The 23172-nt window shown below is 36.1% G+C and overlaps 5 protein-coding genes across 6 annotated transcripts; 4 read left to right on the forward strand and 1 right to left on the reverse strand.

The window, feature by feature from the left end:
- Positions 1-68: 68 nt before the first annotated feature.
- LOC9308978 lies at positions 69-1681 on the forward strand. The gene is made up of 2 exons (XM_002872863.2): positions 69-1020; positions 1109-1681. Exons 1-2 carry the CDS (start codon positions 203-205, stop codon positions 1125-1127), a joined length of 837 nt encoding a protein of 278 aa, XP_002872909.2. The 5' UTR covers positions 69-202; the 3' UTR covers positions 1128-1681.
- LOC9308979 (mitochondrial adenine nucleotide transporter ADNT1) lies at positions 1516-4328 on the reverse strand. Of its 2 annotated transcripts, none has more exons than XM_021021703.1 (8): positions 3516-4328; positions 3368-3416; positions 3125-3288; positions 2982-3019; positions 2654-2766; positions 2457-2570; positions 2023-2367; positions 1516-1927 (listed from the first exon to the last, which is right to left on the reverse strand). In XM_021021703.1, coding segments are annotated over exons 1-8 (909 nt in total). In that variant the 5' UTR covers positions 3518-4328; the 3' UTR covers positions 1516-1843. The 2 variants fall into 2 exon arrangements, with proteins under 2 accessions (XP_020877362.1, XP_020877361.1); XM_021021702.1 differs by having other exon boundaries at positions 3912-4324.
- Positions 4329-11730: 7402 nt separating this feature from the next.
- On the forward strand, positions 11731-15286 carry LOC9311065. Its single transcript, XM_021020571.1, has 5 exons — positions 11731-12115; positions 12399-14286; positions 14366-14426; positions 14522-14745; positions 14840-15286. Exons 2-5 carry the CDS (start codon positions 12458-12460, stop codon positions 14895-14897), a joined length of 2172 nt encoding a protein of 723 aa, XP_020876230.1. The 5' UTR covers positions 11731-12115; positions 12399-12457; the 3' UTR covers positions 14898-15286.
- A 1498-nt stretch (positions 15287-16784) lies between these two features.
- LOC9308980 (protein trichome birefringence-like 26) lies at positions 16785-18647 on the forward strand. The gene is made up of 3 exons (XM_002872865.2): positions 16785-17084; positions 17330-17616; positions 17713-18647. The coding sequence occupies exons 1-3, from the start codon at positions 16829-16831 to the stop codon at positions 18496-18498; spliced, it is 1329 nt and encodes a 442-aa protein (XP_002872911.1). The 5' UTR covers positions 16785-16828; the 3' UTR covers positions 18499-18647.
- A 1700-nt stretch (positions 18648-20347) lies between these two features.
- On the forward strand, positions 20348-22176 carry LOC9308981 (UDP-glycosyltransferase 72B1). The gene has a single exon (XM_002872866.2). It carries the CDS (start codon positions 20485-20487, stop codon positions 21925-21927), a length of 1443 nt encoding a protein of 480 aa, XP_002872912.1. The 5' UTR covers positions 20348-20484; the 3' UTR covers positions 21928-22176.
- Positions 22177-23172: the final 996 nt, after the last annotated feature.

Below are 23172 nucleotides of genomic sequence, written 5' to 3' on the forward strand. Positions count from 1 at the left end.
TACAGAGAGCCAAACTAATTTCAGTGAGTGGCCAAAGTGTCGGAAAAATCAAATTATTATTGTGTTTGTTGGTAGGACAAGCTGACAAGCACAAGACTTATTTTTTATAGACAAAATCATAACATTTTAATATTTTATAAGGTAATGAAAGACTATTCAAAATGTAATCTTAATTTCATTTTGTGATAATAGTTAACATTACATGGAGAAGAACAGAGATCATCAAAGAAGTTCAACGACCACCACCCGCGACGAAGATATGGCGGCAGAAACTCTACTTAAACCGGTGCTTCAAAAACCACCAGGCTATCGTGAGCTCCATTCGCAACCTCAAACTCCACTCGGATCATCATCATCATCAACGCTTCGTCGCCCACCAAAACATGCGATCCCGGCGTCATTTTACCCGACGAAGAAGAAACAATGGAGTCGTTGCCGCGTCTTTTGCTGCTGCGTCTGCATCACCGTCGCAATTGTCATCCTCCTCCTTATCCTCACCGTCTCCGTCTTCTTCCTTTATTACAGCCCGAGACTCCCCGTCGTACGTCTCTCCTCCTTCCGCGTCAGCAATTTCAACTTTTCCGGTGGAAAACCCGGCGACGGTTTATCGCACCTGACGGCGGAGGCGACGGCGAGGCTCGATTTCAGAAACCCTAACGGGAAGTTGCGTTACTATTACGGTAACGTTGACGTGGCGGTGAGTGTTGGAGAAGGTGATTTTGAAACGAGCCTAGGGTCGACGAAAGTCAAAGGGTTTGTGGAGAAGCCAGGGAATCGGACGGTTGTGATTGTTCCGATAAAAGTGAAGAAACAACAGGTGGATGATCCGACGGTTAAGAGGCTTAGAGCGGAGATGAAGAGTAAGAAGTTGGTGGTGAAAGTGACGGCTAAGACGAAGGTGGGATTGGGTGTGGGAAGGCGTAAGATTGTTACGGTGGGGGTTACTATCAGTTGCGGTGGCGTGACATTACAAACGCTTGATTCGAAGATGACTAAATGCACCATTAAAATGCTTAAATGGTACGTACCTATCAAAAGTTTAAATGTCGATTTTAGTGTTCATCTTGGAAATTAAAATATTAATGTTGTGTATATAATATCAATGCAGGATTAAATTGCACTCATAAGTAATGATGATTGATTGATGTGTCTTTTTCGTCGGGATTCAAAACGTGGCGAAAAGTTGAGCTTTACGAATGATCACTGTGTATGTATTTGTATTTTTCTTTTCCCTTCTTGTTTTCACTTTTCATATATAATTACGATCCAATATGCAATAATCTTTACATTATTTTACTAAATATGTATTCTTAGGATGTAGAGAAAATATTCTCCAATTATGAAGTTTGTTTCCTAGGAATGGATATAGATATTATTATGAAGTTGGCTGTGTCTTTGTTCAACAATTCGCGCACACATGAAATTTGCCTTACACCTTTAGTCCTTTACATGATACAAATTCATAAGCCAAGTACAGAATCGCAGAATTATTCAACTAAATCGCAAAGTAACCAATAAGAGTCATAACAACAGTGTAAATAATTGAATGAGAAAAGAGCAGCCCAAACATGTTGTAGCACAAACTGCAGTACCAAATGTAGTTGGCCACTGACTTATTTGATTCAGCATAAAAGCATAAACCCAATCATCTATAAGTAGAAGAGAAAAAAAAAAAAAAAAAGAGTTTGGCTAAGCCCTATAGCCTTTTATCCTTCCCACCGGATGTTGAAAGGAGATAAATAAAGCCCCCTAAATTTGTTGAACTTCTCTTCTGTCTCCTCTGGCTACAAAAATAGAAGTGCGTTTTCTTGTCGGCGAAACGTATTGAGATATCAAATGTGACTCAGTCTGATATCCTAAACTCCACTCCTAAAACTTCTTTCACCATCTCATATGTCACAAATGCAATCGCAATGGATGGTACAACCTATATAAGAAACACAAACAACATTTAACTTCCATGAGAAAAATTGGTTCATCTAATAAGAAGATCAAGATATAGGGCTTTGTTATCAGACAAACCTTCACTGAATTGGGGACCAAACCCTTGTACAATGCTCCGAAGCCTTCATGACGAACTGTTTTTCTAAATGCATCCATCATACCAGTGTATTCAAGCAAAGCTTTGCTTCTCCCTTCGCCTGTAACAACAGCGGAAGCATCTTTCCACCCGACCATTTGCATTCTCCTACGAATCACATCCAGTGGATAAGCAATTGATTGACCAACTGTTCCAGCTATTGCACCACAAGTGAGCCTCGTTACAATGGTCAGGTCATTGTTTTGTACAAGACCGAATGGGTTGTCTTTAAGTAGCCAGTCCTTTAGAGTCTCATAGACCGCAAAGTTCAAGCCCACATATGGAACCTGCATTATTTATCAAAAGGCTCTCATCAACTCGTAAAAATTTGTAGTATTAAATTCGATTGAGTGGAAAAAAAAAACACAAGACTTACAACGCCAATTACTGATGGAAGCCAACCACGGTACAAGGCCCGTGGACCTTCCTCTCGCAGGACAGTTGACAAAGCATGGGCAATTCCTCTATATTGATAAGGAGAATTTGCGGTCTGTGCACATACCCATATTTGCAGAGTTACAAAGATGAGCAATAAGGCTCTGGCAATTACAAACTTGGGGTACGAAAAGCTACCTGGACAGTTAGCCTTCCACGAACCATATCCATCGGGTACGTTGCAGACATGGCTATTATCCCAGCGGTTGCACCAGCTCCAAGCCGTAAAAGAGGAGTAAGTTGGGCATTTTCTGCAGAAACGGCATAAACCCGTGAACCATAAAAACTTACAAACAATGAGCCCTATTGTTTGCACCATCAATGTGGAAGGCTAGTGATATCAGTTCAACATAGCTCAAAAGGCTCAATATAGAAACTTAAATGAAAGGCTGAAGCGATATGTAATAATACCATGCACAGATTCTTCAACAGGAATAATAAAAATCTTATGCTGAAATCAATTTACCATTTCCCGTCCGCTGACGATACATGTACAGAATGCCCCTACGAGAGAGAGAAAAGCATATATTAGAAAAGATCTATAGTATCAAGTATGGTGCCTTCTCTAAAATCAAGATAACAGAGTAAAGAGAAGATTAGAAGTCTTACTTTGAAGCTTGCTCATAGCTGAAAAATTTCACAGCCGAATTTGGAACAATACGAGCACAGTTGGTGCCATTTCCTTTGAACAGTCCACGAAGGCCCTCGGTCCTCCAAATATACTTCAGCCCTTGGACTGTGCCACTGTACTTTATACTATGCGGATTTTGGACCTAGAGATTGACAATGAACATGTTAACTCTCCAGTCATTTAAGGGTCCCTAAACAAAAGCTATCAACAAAGGAAAAAACCTGAAGTAAAATCTTCATCCTTTCCAAAGGTGCAACAGCAGTTCGTGACCTAATAGAAAGAAGCATCAAGCGGTGACATGTTAACAAAAGAAACAAAAATGTAACACAAAGACTCAAAGAAAAAGTGACTAGCTGATTTTTCTTTTACATGGTAATCACAGGACTCCACCTAAATCGAGTAAAGACGGCTTTTTTCTGCTCCTCTTATCCTTTGGACATAAGCCCGTATCTATATTTGACTGCTTCAACACGAATTTCGATCTCAACGGAAAAAAAAAAAAAAGTAACTGACTTGAAGTACTACATTAATCGTCAGCATTCAGCAACCAGATCAATATCAATAAAGTTGTGATTTTTAAACCTAGGACGAAACAAACAATAACACTGAAAAAATGGACAAAACTCTATGAGTTCTCAATTCTAATTTGACGTTGTCGAACAATTGTATAGTCAGTCCCACTAAACATTTCAGGAGATGTTTCGTTATTAATCCCAAAATTCATCAAAATTATAAAACAGTGAAGGAATGAGAAAAAGGACTCACACTCCACCAGCGACACCACCGGCAAAAAGAGACTTGCAGATGCTTTTAAAAGCATAACTCGGAGCTTTGACTCCTTCCCTCGCTTCCTCCGCCAGATTTACGATCGTTGAAACAGCTGCTGATTCAGTTCTTTTCACATCCTCTGATGCCATCGATTGACAGAGACGATTCACGAAGAAACCGCAATCAGTGTAATACCCCACACCAACACGCTTACGATCCCTAGAGATTTCTTCACAAGTTTCTTTCTTTAACAAAAATCTTCTTCGATCTCGAAACCCTAACAGAAATCTCCGATTAGAAGTGAGTGGAGAAGAGAGATCAAAGCACTTCTCGAAAGCACAAATCTAAGCCCCTTTCTCTCTTTTGTGTCCCGGCGGCGATGATAAAAGCCAAAGGACACACAACCTACTGATTAAGTCTGAACCATGACGACGCCGTTTTAATGGCACCTTTTGTTGTGAAAATTTGCAAAACCAATCCCTTGACTTAACTATTGTTTTTAAAATAACCCTTTTACTTCGAAACGTGCAAAATCATTATTCATTTGATTAAAAATCTGCACGTCAACGGTGAAGTTGAGTGTGTGGGTGTGGCGATTGGTAGCCGCATTTGTGATTTTTGTTTTTCGTCGTATTTAATTATATGTTCAACGTCACCTATCTCTTAAGTGCTTAAAAGGTTAAAGATTTAAACTATAATACACTTGAATATTATATTTAAGAGGTTAAGAATCTTTTTAAAAATAGACAAACAGTTTTAAAATGTTGTACACTCGAATTTCGACACTCTCGTTATTCAATTATTAAAGAGGTTAGTTCAGAAAAGAAAAAAAAGTTGAAGAATTTTAATTTAAGTCAAGGGGTATATGCAGAAACAATTGTTAGTTTAAGGATTTGTTTGCAAAGTTTTCTTATGCTGTGGTACCATCAGGTGTTATCCAACGCGCGTCACTAAGCGCGTAAGATATACTCTCCTCATATATGTACGCCACGTGATGAAGGTACAACTGTGTTAGTGCTTGATCCCGTTTGGTCAGTCTGATCCGTTTGTTTGGTCACTTCTTTGTAGTAAGTTTCGTAACCACATAAATATTGGGACTAAAAAGTCAAATCAAAAAATTTCTGATACTGACCAAACGGAATCATTTTAATTTCTGATAATTTATCTAAAAAATATTTCTGATTTTGACAAAAAATTTTGATCAAAAAAAAAGAAAAGAAATAAATTTCTGATAATTTTAATTTTCAAATATTTTCACCTATTGGAGGTTACCACCCCTTCTCTGAAGGAGAAAGAGAAAAATATTGTTACGCATGGATTTTGGAGTTCATATGGAAAGATAGGAATAAAAAGGTTTTCAAGAGATTACAATTTGAACCCATAGATATCGTAAATCATACTCTAAGTAACAATTAATGTAGGAAAAAGCTAAATTGAATCCGATTGAATCTTTTGCTTTTAGGGAAACTTTGGATGGTCCAATTCAAACGATTAGATCTCGGACTGATGGCTCATGGAAATGTTCGGATCCAACTATGGGTCTTGGTTGGTGTTTTCAAGGAAATGATCATACAATACTGTTTGGTGCTAAGTGTCTTCCCAAGTGTTTTCCCCCCTTCACTCGGAGTTTAGAAGCTTTAATTTGGGCTATGGAAACTATCATTTCAAGAAAGATTGATTGTCAAGCGTTTGAAACAAATTGTTCAGAGTTAGTCTTGATGGTTCAGTCCACTGAAGAATGACCCGCTTTCTCTAATCTGCTAAATGATTTTGGTTTGCTCCGTGTTTCTTTTCCCCTTTTCTCACTTTCTTCTATTTCTCGTTTATGTAATTCTAAGACGGATTGTTTAGCTCGATCTTCTAGACTTCTACTTTCGGAAGTTATTTTTGTAAACTTTTTTCTTCTTGATTATGCAACCATTAATGGAGTTATTTTTTAAAGGGTATCTATAAGAAGTATACATGGAAGAATAGAAAATTAACTGACACATTTGTGTCACTATTTACACAGTACATTAGCAAAGAAAATTACATCATTATCCTTATGTTCTTTTATCTTTCATCTTTATCTTCTTTTCATCGTTCTCTTCTCTTCATTTGTTTCTTCTGAATCTTCTCATCATCATCATTTTTTTTGTGTTTTTTCGTGTCTATCAAAGAATTGATTAGATGGATCGTCTCATCTTGGTTGTGATTTTGAAATCCGGCGGAGTAGTTCAATTCCAACGATGAAAGTGATTATAATGATGGTGGTTCAATTCCGATGGTGAAAATAGATTACGATACAATAATATGAAAGTTCACGGTGGTGATGGTGATAATTATATGGTGGCACTGATGATTATATGGTGGTTGTAAAATTGGGAGAAGACAAGGAAACCATGGGAGGTGATACCGACATAAAAGAATATGGTTGCGGTGATGATTTTATCCGTAGCGGAGATAATAATTATGGTGTGGGTTTGCGGTAGAGGAAAAAAAATGGTTCTGAAATGATGGGGTGAGAAGAATACGACGGAGATGTGGTGGTTGAAGATTACAACAATGGTAGTTTTTGTTCAGATTCAAATTGGTTAACAATCAAATTACCGAGTTAACTAAAATTTTATCTAGAGGTAGGTGATAATAATAATCTTATTGGATGAAATTCATATTTTGCACGTTAAAGTAACTCGTTAAATTTTTATATATGATATAATAAATTAGTTAATACGGTAAATATAAATATATCACATAAGTTCTAACTTATCGCGATAGAAGATGACTTAGCATGATATAATTATAAACTTATTGATATAAATATTTTGTTATCATGTTAACCTAATAAATATTACCGAGATATTTGATAAATAGTGAAGATACAAAAACGTTGATATCTAATTCATACATATCTAATTCATATAAGAAATGTCGATATCTATTTTATTATGACGTTAACTAGTTTGTTATATGTGGAGGGGTATTTTCGTCCAACTTACATAAATTGAAGAGAGATAACTAATAATAAAAAAACTAAAGGTATATTCTTAATTTTTAAATCTTCTGTGTATTTAAATTAATATAGCCCTTTTTAAAATTAATGTATAGTTGGAAAAAAAATAATATCTATTTTCACGATATGTACTCCACATATTTTAAGATTAGTTTTGTAGTAGTTAAAAATTTGTATTTTTTTATCAAAATATTGTTGGGCTTAATATGGAAAGAATGACAAAAAGATAATAATTTTTGGGTGAATTAAATATTTATACACGGTTGACCAAAAAATTAGATTTCAGAACATGATAATTTCAAAATTAAGTAATTATGAAAGATAAAGAAACTACAAACCAAAAATATCCTTCTTCTGTTGATTTATTACAAAAGTGCCATTGAATTAAAAATTGTTTTATTATTTCAGTTTCTCATCGATACTGTTCACTTAGACGTCGATGACACTGTTCATTTCGAAGTTGATGATACTGTTCATCGTAGGATAGTGTAAAACATTTGTGATTTGTGTAGATAACTATTTTATTACCTGATATATAATATAGTATCGTGATAAGTTAAATGATTATCTATTGGTTTAACACGATAACAAAATATATATCAATAAGTTTATAAATATATCGTGTTAAAACATATTGTATCTCGATAAGTTTATAATTGATATGATAAAGTTTATATTATCATAGAAAATATTTATGGTAAAATAGTAGATATATATATAATATTTATATTACCGTGTATAACGATGTTAACATGATAACAATAAAAGTAACAAGTGTTATTCTAGTTCTGGTCACCGACGAAGCAAACCCATAAAACAACATAATTAAGTTTTTTGGCCGCCACTGTCAAATCTTCAATCATCACAGCTCCTCCGTCCCTATCTTCGTCTCAACTCACCACTCCATTTGATCCAACAATAATTGATAACGAGGTTAACGTAATAACGATGAAAATAACTAGCAATAAAAAATAACAAGTTTTGTTGTAGATCTGCTCACCGATAAGATAGACGGAAAAGACGGCGACGATTATAAAACTCTTAAGCCATCTCACCTTCACCGACGCCATCACCATAAAATCCCTTTAGCTTTTCGCACCTCTCCGACGTTATCTCAATCCACGATTTTATTCACATCACCTTCTTTTTTCCCAAATTCACCACCACCGATAATATAATCATCATCACTATCGTCGTAAATACCATCTCCACCATCGTTAAGAACCCAATAGTTTAAATAGGAATAAGCACCACTTACAATCACCACCGCAGCGGCCATCACTGAATCGGACTAGAAACCACCACAAAATCAAATCGACTATGCATCTTTTAAACACACAAGTTTGTCTCCTCTCTTCCTCCTACATCATCACCACCGTCTTCTACTCTTTTGTTGTCATCACCATCAAGTTCTACAATTTTATTTTAGAACGATTTATTGAAAATTGTTTGTATTTGGCTGTTAGAATTTTTGTTCATGTCAATTTTGATGAACACTTCGACAGAGAATGGGGAAAGGAGAGAAAAAAACTGAAAAATTAAATAATTTTTTTTTAAAATGAGGACAACAATGTAAAATCCTTTACACAACATCTGACAAAACAGTGTTCATTTGTGTCAGTTAATTTTTGAGTCTTCCATGGGTACAGATTGATAATACCCATAATTTTTCCCAAAATATTTTCTTTTTTGTAAGTAAAGCAAAGAGACCCTAACTTTTCCCTGGAGGAAATCATGTAATGTATAAGAAAATGGGTATCTACAACAAATGACCATAGAAGATCCATTAATTAGTTCTCTCTCTTATGTACTATTTGACATAAACTGTATATAGGTACAAAGACAAATCTGTCCTCACTTCTCTTATCTCTTCTCTTTCATTGTTTCTTTTTTTCCGACGAGATCAAAAATTTTACGATGCCAAGGGAACAATTTAAATCAGAAAAAAAATCTTAGAGAATCAAAATTGGGTGGAGAAATAAAACCGGTGAGTTGTGTTCATATGTGATAATGATACTTTTGAATCGGCGAAGACGAAATCCAAGTCTGATTTAGTTAAGATGAAAATCAAGGCAAGTATGGTGGTTTTGTTTTTAGGCAAAAGTGGTTAAGTTTTACTAGTGTAAAAATGGTGGTAAGTGATGGTGGTTCCAATTTGACGAACAAGCAATTTACTGGTGATGATGTTGTTGATGTTGATTCGAGCGGGGATGGTCATGAAGCCATTGACGATGATGATGATGACGTTGCAGCTTCTTCACATATGGAGCTCGATTCGGCGGTTACAAATGATGATGGTGATGTTAGGGTTTCTGAGAGTGAGAGATCGGAGTAAAATGGTGTCGTAGGGAGTGAAGAAGAAGATGATATGAGTTACATGTCCTAAATAATTTGTTAACTGGATTTTGATGAGGTTTATTAAGCAAAAGAGGGAAATTGGTATCATTGGCAGCAACACCATGGTCTATTTTTCTGGGTTCGATTTCGTTATATGGGTAAAAATTTAATTAGCAACACATACAAAAATGATAACTTAGAAGTTAAACGTGATAACTAAATTATCATTATAAATAAGTATACTAATATAAAAGTTATCGGTAATAATTAAATTATTAAAGTAAATAAACAAGTAAATATATAAGTTAGTTGATATCAATCACAGTTTACCATGTTCATACAAATATTATTCAGATATTTAATATGTTAGCATGTTATCATTCTATATTAACATATAATTTGTAACTTATCGCGATACTACATTATTTAGCATGTGTCATCCGTATATTATCGTGTCAAAATAAACATTGTCGCCCGCATATTTTCCTTTTTTAGTTAGTGGCATTTTTGTAATTAATCCAAAAAAAATGATAGTTTTGGTTTACATTTTCTTTCTCTTTCCTATTTACCTAATTTTCAAATTACCATAAATTTAAATCTAATTTTTTGGTCAATTGTGGTTTAAAATTAATATAGCCCTAAGAAAATTGCAACTATGCTATCAATCTTGTTTCTTGTCTTTTCATACTTTGGAGGGGCCATACTCAAAAAACAAATCCACATCGAGTTTTATGTTTGGTTATATACTATCATTTCTTTCAGACAAAAAAAGAAATAAGTTTTAAAGCCTTTAACAAAAAAAAGAAAAAAAAAACAAGTGGATGTGAATAAAAAAAAAGTAATTGTCGGACCACGATTGATAAGAATCAAATACCGAAAGCCTTATGGCTATTATTCTACTCCTTCCGTTTTCGAATAGTTGTCGTTTTAGAGAAAAATTTTTGTTTTTAATTAGTTGTCGTTTTCAGTTTTCGATGCAAAATTTATTACTTTTTTATTTTTTATATTTATTTTTATTATGCAACTTAATTTACTATTAGTTAAATTATGTTTAGGTAGATAATTAATGATATTTTTATATTGAAAAACTAACACCATTAATAGTTTCTTAATTTGTGTATATATAGTTAAAACGACGACTATATGTGATAATTCTGTAGATCACACACATAACATAAAAACAGTTGACCAGCTCTCAGACCCACTTACTGGATTACATTGTCCAGTTATTAAGATGTACTAATCTATTTAAGATACTCTGTTTCTAAGCCCATATTTGGGCCTGTTATGGACCCAAACAAATCAGGCCGTTGTATCAGTTAGGGAATGAATGACGGGCCTAAACAACAGCTACGAAGTTGTGTCCATGAATTCTATGTTTTCTTAGCCGAAAAAAGGGGTAAGTCAACGTTGAGTTATCCCCAAAATGCATATTAATATTAGTCAAATCTGATTGGTGTTGGCAAGTGGACTATCTATAAATCTTTAAATGATAGACAGAGGAGAAGACGTTTACAGCTGTACGTAGCTTTTCTCACCACAAAAAAGAAAAAAAAAAAAAGTCAGAACTCAGAAGGCGACCTATACTATGTGATCAATTTCACTTCCCCCATATATCTCAAGTTATATTGCGAATTTTTAGATAAACCTCTTAAAGAATTAGAAGGCCTAGTATACTACGATGTGTGATTTGAACGAAATTTTTCTTTTACAGATTAAGAATGATAAACTCTCATCCCCTTCAATCAATTTGAGATGCCTTCGATCTGACATGTCTCTTGAAAAGAGTAACATGAAGCTCAGAATTGTTGGTATATTTAATACTACCAAAAAAAAAAAAGGCGACTGGTCTATGGTCGATTCAGTAAAAAAAAAAAAATTTAACCTCCTCATTAAATAGACAGCAAAGTAATCGTTTACGAGGTTAATATTTATCAACGTTTAGGATTCAGGTTTATTTTGGATATTAGTATTTTTGAGTTCAAAGATGGAAGTAGTGAAATTATAAAACAAATAAAAGGAGAAGTTTTGAGAGTACGTCTTGTTACATGGAACCATAAACTTGACGTTTTTTTTTTTTATTTGACTAGTTAGCTAGTCTTATTTCTACAAACACTCAAAAAAAAAAAACGAAAATAGGAAGTCTTCTTAGTTTTCGAAAATATAACTATTGCTGAAATTGTATATGAATGCATGCTTGCTAGTATTTAAAATAATACTAATACTATTAAGAATTGTAAGTTCTAGATTTTGAATGTTTTTTTTGCAAGTAATTGAATGTTTCTTTGTAAGTTCACATATTTGGAAAATTTTGATATCTGAGAACGTATTTATTTACCTGTCGGTAAACAGTCAGACTCATACTTGTAGATTTGGTAGTCTTCTTATCTGCGGGTCAACGAGACCCGGTCCGCTCACCGTACTAGAGTCTAAATTCTAGTTTCACGCGCTTTACTTACATACGCGCTCATGTACGTCTGTCCTCAGAATCAAAACTTTATCAAAAATTTGATATTTTGCTTCGCTTCGATCGTTTCCTTTATCAATCTTCTTCCCTCGTAATATTTTTTCAAATCTCATCACTAATTATTCTCTTTTCCCTTTAAGATTCCCGGGAAAAATGCAAGAAAATTAGACATGTTTTAGTTGTAATTATTCTTAAAACCTTCCAGCTCAAGTTTGGTAGTAAGTAAGCAGCCATTTAATCCCCAAGAAGATATTCATCTTTAATTCTTCTGAATTTTCTTTCCAAAAATCCGTTTTTAGAAAATTGGTTGCAACAAAGAGATTAAGCTTTTGATTCATTTATTTCCACCGGAGAAGGATCATCAAATTCGTCTTCTCACCTAACTCGGCGACGACATTCTTCAAGGTTCGTTTGGTTTTCACCTCTTTAAGCTGTTGATTCTTCTTCCTTTGCGTGCTGAGAATCGAATCATATTCTCTCTGTGATTGTGCCCATGAACTCAAATTTTCGTCAGAGTAGACAAAAAAAAAAAAAAAAAAGTTTCAATTTTTCATTGAAATTTTTACGATTTCAATCGTTTGGTAGTTTTATCTGATTCACCTGCGTATATTGATCTTATTCAATCGGAGATATATGTTGTTGGGTTCGAATTTGATCTAAAATCTCGAGTAATTGATTTGAATTGCAGTTGAAAAAAGAAGAAGCAAAACCCTAGAAACAGTTTTCTTCGGGTAATCGAAGAAGCTGATGAGGTCACGAGGTGATGTCTCTGAAGCAGAAGGTACGAGATCAGATGCTGGTTCTTCAAGAAGCGAAGAAGAAACGACTCTCAAGGAGAAACACTCAAATTCGCGAGCTGGGTCTCAAAGATCTGGAAAGAGCTTGAGAAATGAGGAGCTTGGTGAGCCTAATTATGGATCAGATTCTTCATCTAAGAACACAAGCAGCACCAACCCAATTGAGTATACTGAGCAAGAACGAGCTGAGCTTTTAAGAAGGCTAGATTCAATCAAAGATCATCTTCTTCGTGGTGGTGGTAATAATGTAGTTGATAAACCTAAAGAACCAGATCATAATCAGCCATTCCTTAGGCCAATCCATCTTCATGGTCCTCCTAATCATAATCCTGGTCCTTCTTATTACCATCCGTATCCTGAGCCAGTTCCGTACCCTGGACCGGTTCATGGAATGTATCCTCAAGCTTATCAAGATCCTTACGGGTTCCAAATCCATAGAAGGCCACCTCCAGTTCCTAATCCGAACTGGTATCCTCCCTGTCATTACCCTAATCAGATGGCTCGTCAGTTTCCTGGTGGTCAATATGTTGAAATTGGTCCTGATATAGTTGACCCACATTCTTACTTTCCAGCTACTCCGGGTAGGTACGGTGACATGCCTCCATATAGCCCGGTTTCTTCTCACCATCATGGCGAGAAACTCGCAACACAGTACAGTGATATGCCTCCTTATAGCCCTGTTTCTTCTCACCATCGTGGCGAGAAACTCACAACACCTTATAGTTCACGTGTTGATAACAGTTCGAGTTTTCCTTCTTCGATGGGCTCTCCAGGTCCTCGAGGTGGTTACGCAAGGTGGCCAAGTGATCATGATTCTGAAATGGGCGGTGCTTTTGCTCGTGGGTATGTTAAGAAAGCTGTCTCGGATACTGGTGCTCGACGTTGTCATCCTCTTGCTGGTGGTGCTCCTTTTATAGCTTGTCATAATTGCTTCGAGCTACTTTACTTGCCTAAGAAGAAGCTTTTGGCTCAGGAAAGGCAACATAAGCTGCAGTGCGGTGCTTGTTCTGAAGTTATTAGTTTCACAATCGTCGATAGGAAACTCGTTTTCTCTTCTGGTAACGAGGAAACAAAACCTGTCTCTCTAAAGGTTGAAGATAGAAGCACAACTAACACAGTAGTGGTTGAGGAACTCTCTTCTGTTGATTTCAACAACTCGGGTAGCGATATTCCGCCTAAGGATGAAGAAGAACCAGTGCAGGAATTTAGAAGTCATCAGGATACTATGCAAAGCATCCGGTCTGAATCTCAAAACTCGGATGATGAAGAGAGATCTAGCATTTCTAGTGAACAACAACAAAAGGAGGTCAAATCTGTTCGTCGGCGAGGTAAAGGGTCAAAAGCGTCTGAACCCGCTGCTCCTGATAATGCCAGTCTACTTGAACTTTTTGAGTATTCTAATGTAAACAGAGCTGCACTCGCTTACGGAATGGCGCAGTTAGGTTATGACAAGCCAGATAAGCAAAAGTCTTTCATGACACAGGACTCGCTGCAACCCGAATCAGTAGCTACAGAGACAGAGGTTTCTTACAACGGATATTCTAACACCGAGATCTCAGAAGAGTCGAGGTACTCAAACGGAAGAGAAGACGACAACAGACCAAGAGCCAGAAAGGGTAGTGAGTACGGTTCCACAGAGATCACAACGAGCTCCTCTACTGATCGAAATGAAGATCAGATGAAGTCATTAGAGGTTTGGGTTAACGGACATCTTATACCAGAAGATCTGGTTAGTAGTGCTGAGAAATTAGCTGGACCAATCCAAGCCGGAAAGTATTGGTAATGCCATGAACTTCAACATACACTGTTTCTCTCTTGTTTTGTTTCCCCCTTTTTCTGATATATGTCTCTGATTCAGGTATGATTACCGAGCTGGGTTCTGGGGCGTGATGGGCAAACCGTGTCTCGGTATAGTACCTGTAAGTACTTTCACATTGTTCTTTCAAAATTGATAATTGAAAACTGTATCATCAAATTGATAAAGAAATGGTTGACTTACTCGTTGTTGTTACAGCCATTTATTGAGGAGTTTAGCCATCCAATGCCGGATAACTGTGCTGCGGGAAACACAGAAGTGTTTGTGAATGGAAGAGAGCTTCACAAGAGAGATTTTGAGTTACTTGTGGGTCGTGGTCTTCCCCGAGACAAGAACCGTTCTTACATTGTTGATATATCAGGAAGAATCCTTGATGGAGATTCAGGGGAAGAACTTCATAGCCTTGGCAAATTAGCCCCAACGTAAGCACATATCACACAAAAGTCTTTTATGCTTTGAGATTTTGAGATTGGATTCTAAAATTTTAGTGAAATTTGTATGAAAAACTTGAAACAGGATTGAGAAGGTGAAGCATGGATTTGGTATGAGAGTTCCAAGATCATTAGCTTCATGAAAGCTCCCACTAGTAACGAGTAAACAACAACACAACCAAATATGATTCTGCCTCTTTTTTCAATCTTCATATTATTTATTTGTTAAATTTGCAAAGTGTGCTTTTTTTATTCACGACATCGGTTAGATTTTGATTTTTGGTATTCTTTTTACAAAATATCTTTGGGGAATTGTCTGTATTTTTGTTTTGCTACCAGAACCGGTTAGGGGGTTAAGACTCTCTCTATACAAACCGGGGTATCTCGGTATAAGGTTTGTAATATTTCCTTCTTTTTTTTTTTCTGGTTCTAAAACTGGTTTATGATTCTTGGTCCAGATTACCATATCTTAAAGACTGGTTAGGTTATATTTTATGGAAATATAAAAGTTTGATTATGAACTTTATCTATATTTTTTAATCACAATTGTGACTTTTCAACTCTTTTATAACTCTATTTCTTTTCACTAATGTTTATACGGTTTGCTAATTCCTCTTTAGGCTTTATTTATATACAAGTTCTTGCACGTTTCTGAAGTGGGTCCTTCCTACATGACAACAGATCGTAGACTCATTGGCCCAATATCAGAATCAAACAAAATAGAGAATCTATTCTATTCATAAACAGGCCTCGTGGTCCGTTCGTTTAGTTTTCATGTATCGATATTTTCTTACAAAAATACTAAAATAGAGTAAGAACAAAAAAGATAACTAACCAGTAGCGAGCATGAGAAAAACGAGTGAGCAAAAATTGTCCACTAAATCACTAATAATAGAAGAGAATTGTGAGGAATCATAGAATTCTCAATGCTAAAATTATTAGCAATGATTGGAGTCACTTGAATGTTTCATATATTTTATATACTACTTATACTAGTGTTAGTTCATTCACACGAATATTAATAACCATTTCTACCATTGTAATACTTCCACCAAATATTCAAACTAGTTACGTTCATCATTCTAATAAGTAAGTCTCAGGAATTCACAAACATATCAATTATTTGAATAACCCAATATATCATCAAAATGTGTGGTGCTTGCTAAGTTCCAAGATTCAATAGAAAGGTTGATATTGTTGTAACGAAGGGCTGTGGAGATACAACCAAAGATTGAGATTAAAGGTGTGAGGACCAAAAGCAGGGCATGTGCTTCTTCACATAAATTAAAAAAAAAAACTCAACTTATTCCTAATATTTGGAATTAATAAACATAAGGACAATGAAACCATCTGGGTTGGTCCAATCTTTTTTGGATGACCTAAGCAAATTTGAAAATTAAATACATTTCTATGTTAATTAGAATTTTTAAAATCAGAATTCCACTATCAAAAGTCATAATTGTAAAAAAAAAAAAAAAAAAAATCCAGAAATAATGTTAAAATTCTACCTTATATTGCTATCATAAAAAAAAAAATCTACACATATAGGAGTATTTGTTATAGCATAAAGAATGCCCAACAATTTAGCCTTATATATATATATATGTATATTTCTTGGAACAACAATGCTAATTAATTTTTGTTGACCACAGTTAAAATGACCATTCGGTACTTCGGATTCTTTCGGTTTTTGGATAATTCGGTTACAAAAATTTGGTAATGTAATCGATTCTATTCTATTCGGTTCGATATAAGTACTTGAAATTTGAAACGGATTCGGTTCCGATTACAAACCAAACTATCTGGTTTAACCAAAAGGAAAAACGGATTTGTTTCGATTCGGTTTCGGTTAATATGTGAGGCCTAGTTAAAATGATTCTTGGTATGTTGCTTGACATGTGAGTGTACACTCTACAGTACAATAGACGGTAAGGGGTAAAAAAGGGAAAAAAACATCGCTCGAGGCCAAATATAACCATTTAATCTCAAACCTAACCATCTCTCGAGGCCAAGTATAAAACCATTGAATAGCTTCACCAACCAACGAAACAATTTCACTGTTCTCTCTTCTTCAATGGAACAACAATTAACCTTTGTATTGCTTGATAGCCCAGAAGGCGCGAAATATGTAGAAGAAACCCTAGAAGTCGCTTCTTCTTCTTCTTCTTCTTCTTCTTCTGTTCCCTCCTCCACTGATCACCGCCATCGAACCATTGTCAAATTCTTCGTTTACTTCTCTCTCGTCGCTCTCGCTTACTATTTCATCATCTCCAGTTTCGCCGTCTCTCCAATTTCCCCAACGTTGCCGCAGCAATCTTCTTCCGGAAACGGTAATCTTTCTTTCGCAGTTCTTTCTCCTCCAATTTCGAATTTGTTTTTTGATCAAGATTCGAGAATCTTTCCAATTATGGAGATTTAGGGATTGTTGGGTGTTTAATTTTGGAAATTCTAACCTCTAACAGTGACATTAATGGAAATTTCTAAACTTTCGATCAAAACTTGTAATAATTTAGGGTTTAAGTGATGTGTTTGCCATGTGTTTGATTAAATGTTTGTGTGAAATTTTCTTCTGCAGTTTCATCAGCAAAGTGTGATCTTTTCACCGGAGATTGGGTTCCGGATCCAACAGGTCCTCTGTACACAAATGTCTCTTGCCATCACATTCAAGATTTTCAGAACTGTCTATTGAATGGACGGCCAGATGTGAATTATCTCTTCTGGAGATGGAAGCCTCGTGATTGTGATCTTCCTAGGTTTAGTCCGTCGCAGTTTCTTGATTCAGTGAAGAACAAATGGTGGGCTTTTATCGGTGATTCCATCGCTCGTAACCATGTCCAGTCTCTCATCTGCATTCTTTCTCAGGTTTGTTGATTCTTTATTCAGAGAATGAGTTTGGTTTTGTATTAATGAAAGTTTCCTTAGACTACAAGTAACCAAGGCCTTTGATTTATCGCTCAGGTTGAAGAAGTGGAGGAAATCTATCACGATAAGGAGTTCAGATCCAAGATATGGAGATTCCCTTCTCACAACTTCACACTTTCTGTCATTTGGTCTCCTTTCCTTCTCAAATCCGAAACATCTAGCGACTCGGATATCCAGCTTTACCTTGATCAGCTCGACCACAAATGGACCGTCCAATACTCGAAATTCGACTACGTTGTTATCTCTGGAGGCAAATGGTTTCTTAAAACCACAATATTCCATGAAAACAACTCAGTCACAGGCTGTCATTACTGTCAAGGAAGAAACAACCTAACTGATCTCGGCTACGATTACTCCTACCGCAAATCCCTTAACCTTCTCCGTGACTTCGTCCTAAACTCAAACCACAAACCGCTGGTTCTGTTCCGAACTACAACACCTGACCATTTTGAAAATGGAGAGTGGAACACTGGTGGGTATTGCAACAGAACGATGCCGTTTAAAGAAGGTCAGGCAAAAATGAAAACCGTTGATGATGTGATGCGTGATGTTGAGCTTGAGGTGTTTCAGAAATTCGGGAAAGGTTTCGGTTTAGGTTCCAACATCAGACTATTAGACACGACTGGAATGTCTCTTCTCCGTCCAGACGGGCATCCGGGACCGTACCGGCATCCAAATCCTTTTGCTGGAGTTAAGAATAAGAGCCATGTTCAGAATGATTGTCTGCATTGGTGCTTACCTGGTCCAATTGATTCATGGAATGATGTGATGGTGGAAACCACGCTTAACCGGGAACGGGAACTATACGATTTAACCGGTTAAGGTACCACGATGTTGCTTGTAGCTAGTTACAGTCTATATAGCCATTCGTTTTCCCAGTTGTTCGTATGTATGCTAGTTCTATAAATAAAATTTGTAATTGTTCTATTCAAAATAAACGGTTTTGCAATGTGAATTTTTGTTTAATACGACACCGTTGTTCTCTGGAAGGCTAATAATCTAAAATTATGAAACGATGTCGTCTAGATCAGCGAGGCTTCAGAGGTTTGGTTTTACAAATTACAAATCTTCTAAAAGCGCTGATGGGCCTCTAAAAGGTCAAGGAAATAAAGCGACGTCATTGGGAAGATATGCTTAATGGACATTGGACGGTAAACAAACACCGTGTCATTCTACTTCATCAGACATAGCTGTCCTGCCGTTTTTTATAGCCATGTGGCCTGTGGGGATCGTCCATTGATAGTCGTCGTCACTAATGACATATGCAATACGATGAACATATTCGGTAATTTCAGCAAGATTTGGCAGATATCGAAACAAATAATGCATGATTTAATAATATTGTTTAATTTGTTTTTTAGTATTGATCATTATTTATTTTGCTAATATCCTATAAGTATATATAACCACTATATTATAAGTATGTTTAATATATTTGTGTATGAAAATTATGATAACATATCTGTTTAAAAGTTGTATTGATGCGACAGCTTTATACTCGTTCAAACAACATTAAAAATTGTCAAATTCCAACCACTTATCACTCTCCTTTATGTGATTGTTATTAGCTTGGCAATGTTATTCATTAAATATTGTTTATGCACAAATCGAATTGAAAAAAGATATTAAAAATAAATAAATAGATAACATCATCGTTCACAAATAATTAGCGGGACATATTCAATTAAGTAAATCATTATATGAGATAAAATTCTTTAGTGATTGAGGAAAGATGAATAAAGGTTCTTAAAAAAAAAATAGTAAATCATTACAAAAATGATGGGCTATGATATAAATCCCACTTTCACCTTTTTCACTCAAACAAATGCTAAAGTCTAATCTATCGATGAATGATTAAATGCCTTTTTATCGTCGCCAGTCGCCACGATGACCCAAAATATTTCAAGAATATGTTTTTAATTTGTATAGAACAAAATGTTTGGTAAATAAAAGATAAACGATAGTTATAATAGAAAATAATATTAGCAAATTTCTGTTTCAAAAAATAATAGTAATAGCAACCAAAAAAAGTAAAAAACAAAAGGAGCGAAAGAAAAATAAAATTGAGAACAAAAAAATCATTGCGGAAGCATTACGTTTGCATTTCATCACATATTCACACGTGCGCTTAGACATTTCACACGCACATATATAATTGACCCACAATCACACAAAAAGGCTGGCTGGTCATCACTAATTTTCAACAATTTCCCTACACCTCCTCTCCAATAATTGAACATTTTTTTTATATTTTTTGGCAGCCATATTATATATATATATATATATATATATATATATATATATATATATTTGGTTTTCAGTTGTAGGATATTATATAATAGCATTATGTGTCTATCTACTATACAAACATTTTGATGTATCATTCCCAATTATATCTAAAATATGAATATTCCACAGTAAAATAATGCTTTGCTTTATATTTACATGAAAATCACAAAGTATGAATATAAATCCACACTTTAAATGGTTTATTTCATATTAACATGGAAAATCACAAAACAATAAGTATAAAAATGAATTAGCTAAATGATGAATTTTTAGTTTAATTAACAGGTTACCAAAATATTCATATTCGAACATGGTCGCCACACGGAACATTCTACAAAAAATTACAAATAAATAAAAAATAGAATTTCTCCTCTCAGTGATTCAGACAAGCTCTCTATATAAAGCCATTTACTCAATACCTCACAAATTACAAAAAAGAAAAAAGGAGATAATAATCACAAATTACAAAAGTAGAAAGAGAAAAGAAAAAAGATCATCAGTTCTTGAATCTTTGCATCAATGGAGGAATCAAAAGCTTCTCACGTTGCGATCATACCAAGTCCGGGAATGGGTCATCTCATCCCACTCGTCGAGTTCGCTAAACGACTCGTCCAACGTCACGGCTTCACCGTTACCTTCGTCATCGCTGGGGAAGGTCCACCGTCAAAAGCTCAGAGAACCGTCCTTGACTCTCTTCCTTCTTCAATCTCCTCCGTCTATCTCCCTCCCGTTGATCTCAGCGACCTCTCTTCGTCAACTCGCATCGAATCTCGGATCTCCCTCACCGTGACTCGTTCAAACCCGGAGCTCCGGAAAGTCTTTGACTCGTTTGCGGAGGGAGGTCGTTTGCCGACGGCGCTCATCGTCGATCTCTTCGGTACGGACGCTTTCGACGTGGCCGTAGAATTCCACGTGTCACCGTATATTTTCTACCCAACAACGGCCAACGTCTTGTCGTTTTTTCTCCATTTGCCTAAACTAGACGAAACGGTGTCGTGTGAGTTCAGGGAATTAACGGAACCGCTTAAGCTCCCTGGATGTGTACCGGTCGCCGGGAAAGATTTCCTTGACCCGGCCCAAGACCGGAAAGACGATGCATACAAATGGCTTCTCCATAACACCAAGAGGTACAAAGAAGCTGAAGGGATTCTTGTGAATACCTTCTTTGAGCTAGAGCCAAATGCTATAAAGGCCTTGCAAGAACCGGGTCTAGATAAACCACCCGTTTATCCGGTTGGACCGTTGGTTAACATCGGTAAGCAAGAGGCTAAACAAACCGAAGAGTCTGAATGTTTGAAGTGGTTGGATAACCAGCCGCTCGGTTCGGTTTTGTATGTGTCCTTTGGTAGTGGCGGTACACTCACATGTGAACAGCTCAACGAGCTTGCTCTTGGCCTTGCAGATAGTGAGCAACGGTTTCTTTGGGTCATACGAAGTCCAAGTGGGATTGCTAATTCGTCGTATTTTGATTCACATAGTCAAACCGATCCATTGACATTTTTACCACCAGGATTTTTAGAGCGGACCAAAAACAGAGGTTTTGTGATCCCTTTTTGGGCTCCACAAGCCCAAGTCTTAGCACATCCATCCACGGGAGGGTTTTTAACTCATTGCGGATGGAATTCGACTCTAGAGAGTGTAGTAAGCGGTATTCCGCTTATAGCATGGCCATTATACGCTGAGCAGAAGATGAATGCGGTTTTGTTGAGTGAAGATATTCGTGCGGCGCTTAGGCCTCATGCCGCGGACGATGGGTTAGTGAGTAGAGAAGAGGTGGCTAGAGTGGTAAAAGGATTGATGGAAGGTGAAGAAGGCAAAGGAGCGAGGAACAAGATGAAGGAATTGAAGGAAGCAGCTTGTAGGGTGTTGAAGGATGATGGGTCTTCGACAAAAGCACTTAGTCTTGTGGCCTTAAAGTGGAAAGCCCACAAAAAAGAGTTAGAGCAAAATGGCAGCCACTAAATATTTGATGGTCCAATATGATTTGTATAATCAACGGTCGGATTTGTGCAAATGTGTTTCTGTATGTATGTCTGTTCTAATTTTCTTTGCATCGTATCTGTCTCAACTTTTATTTGTATATGTTTTTTTGGCTTTTGATCAATTCGTTAGTTTTTCATGGTGCAAGTAAGATCCGCCTAGAAGAAGATGGTGCGTAGTACAATATTGTTCAAGAAACTCATCAATAAATACTTTCAATATAGTTTTTTTTTTTGTATGTCTTACAAAATAACGGGTTTTTTTTTATATATATAAAAATGTAAATATCAATGTAAAAATGAAAAGTTTAGATTTTTACATGAGGTCGGATAGTCACATACAAACAAAAAGTAAAAAACATAGAAAAATAACCATTCAAACCTTTATCAACAGATCTTAAGCGATTAGGCTTTTTTTTGGTGCGAAGATGTAATGAAGCATAACCGTTTGTTTAAGTTCGAAACACTTGTTGTAATCTCAAGAGTACATGGCTCATCAATGAGACATAAATGTCAACAATTTGGTTGTTTGGTAATGAGATACGCTATGGGTTTTGATTAAAAAACGTCCGTTACGGATCAGAGATTAAAAAACAAAAAAGTAAAAATAAGTGTGTGTGTGGAGTAGGTGAAATAGCGTTAACGACAAATATACATAAACATGTGTGGGACCTGAAGACAGCATGTCGTTTATGACTTGTAAACGACTTCCTTTTTTTTTTTTTCGTCTGAAAGATTATTTATATATCACGGGTGAAATACGTTCTTGGAATACAAAGGTTGGCGGGACTTTAACCCCCAGAAACTAAACCGGCGGAAAAACGAGATATCCCCAGAGTCAAAGCCCAAAAGAGGGAAACAAAAGCCCTAAGTTACAGGGAAACATTTGAAAACGATGAAATTACAATCCACAAAAAGCGAAATGAAACACAGCAGCTGAAACTAAGATCTCAAACGAAAAAGACTTGCCAAAAGATCTCCCTTACTCCTAGATGAACAAAGCCAACCACAGTGGATGAACATAATCCGTTAGCAGCTAACGAAACCTCCTATAATGAAGCCAGAGTACCTCCCAAATAAAATAATCCTAGACTTCATATCCGGCAAGACGGAAGCAAATCACAAGAAGACTTGCAAATCTTCTGGAAGCGGCGATGTAGAAACCTACTACAATTTGACGCCTCGATAAAAGTCTTTGATTTGACCAGACCTCGATCAGGTCTTGAGT

Source organism: Arabidopsis lyrata (assembly GCF_000004255.2).
Source record: "Arabidopsis lyrata subsp. lyrata unplaced genomic scaffold ARALYscaffold_6, whole genome shotgun sequence".
NCBI lineage: Eukaryota > Viridiplantae > Streptophyta > Magnoliopsida > Brassicales > Brassicaceae > Arabidopsis > Arabidopsis lyrata.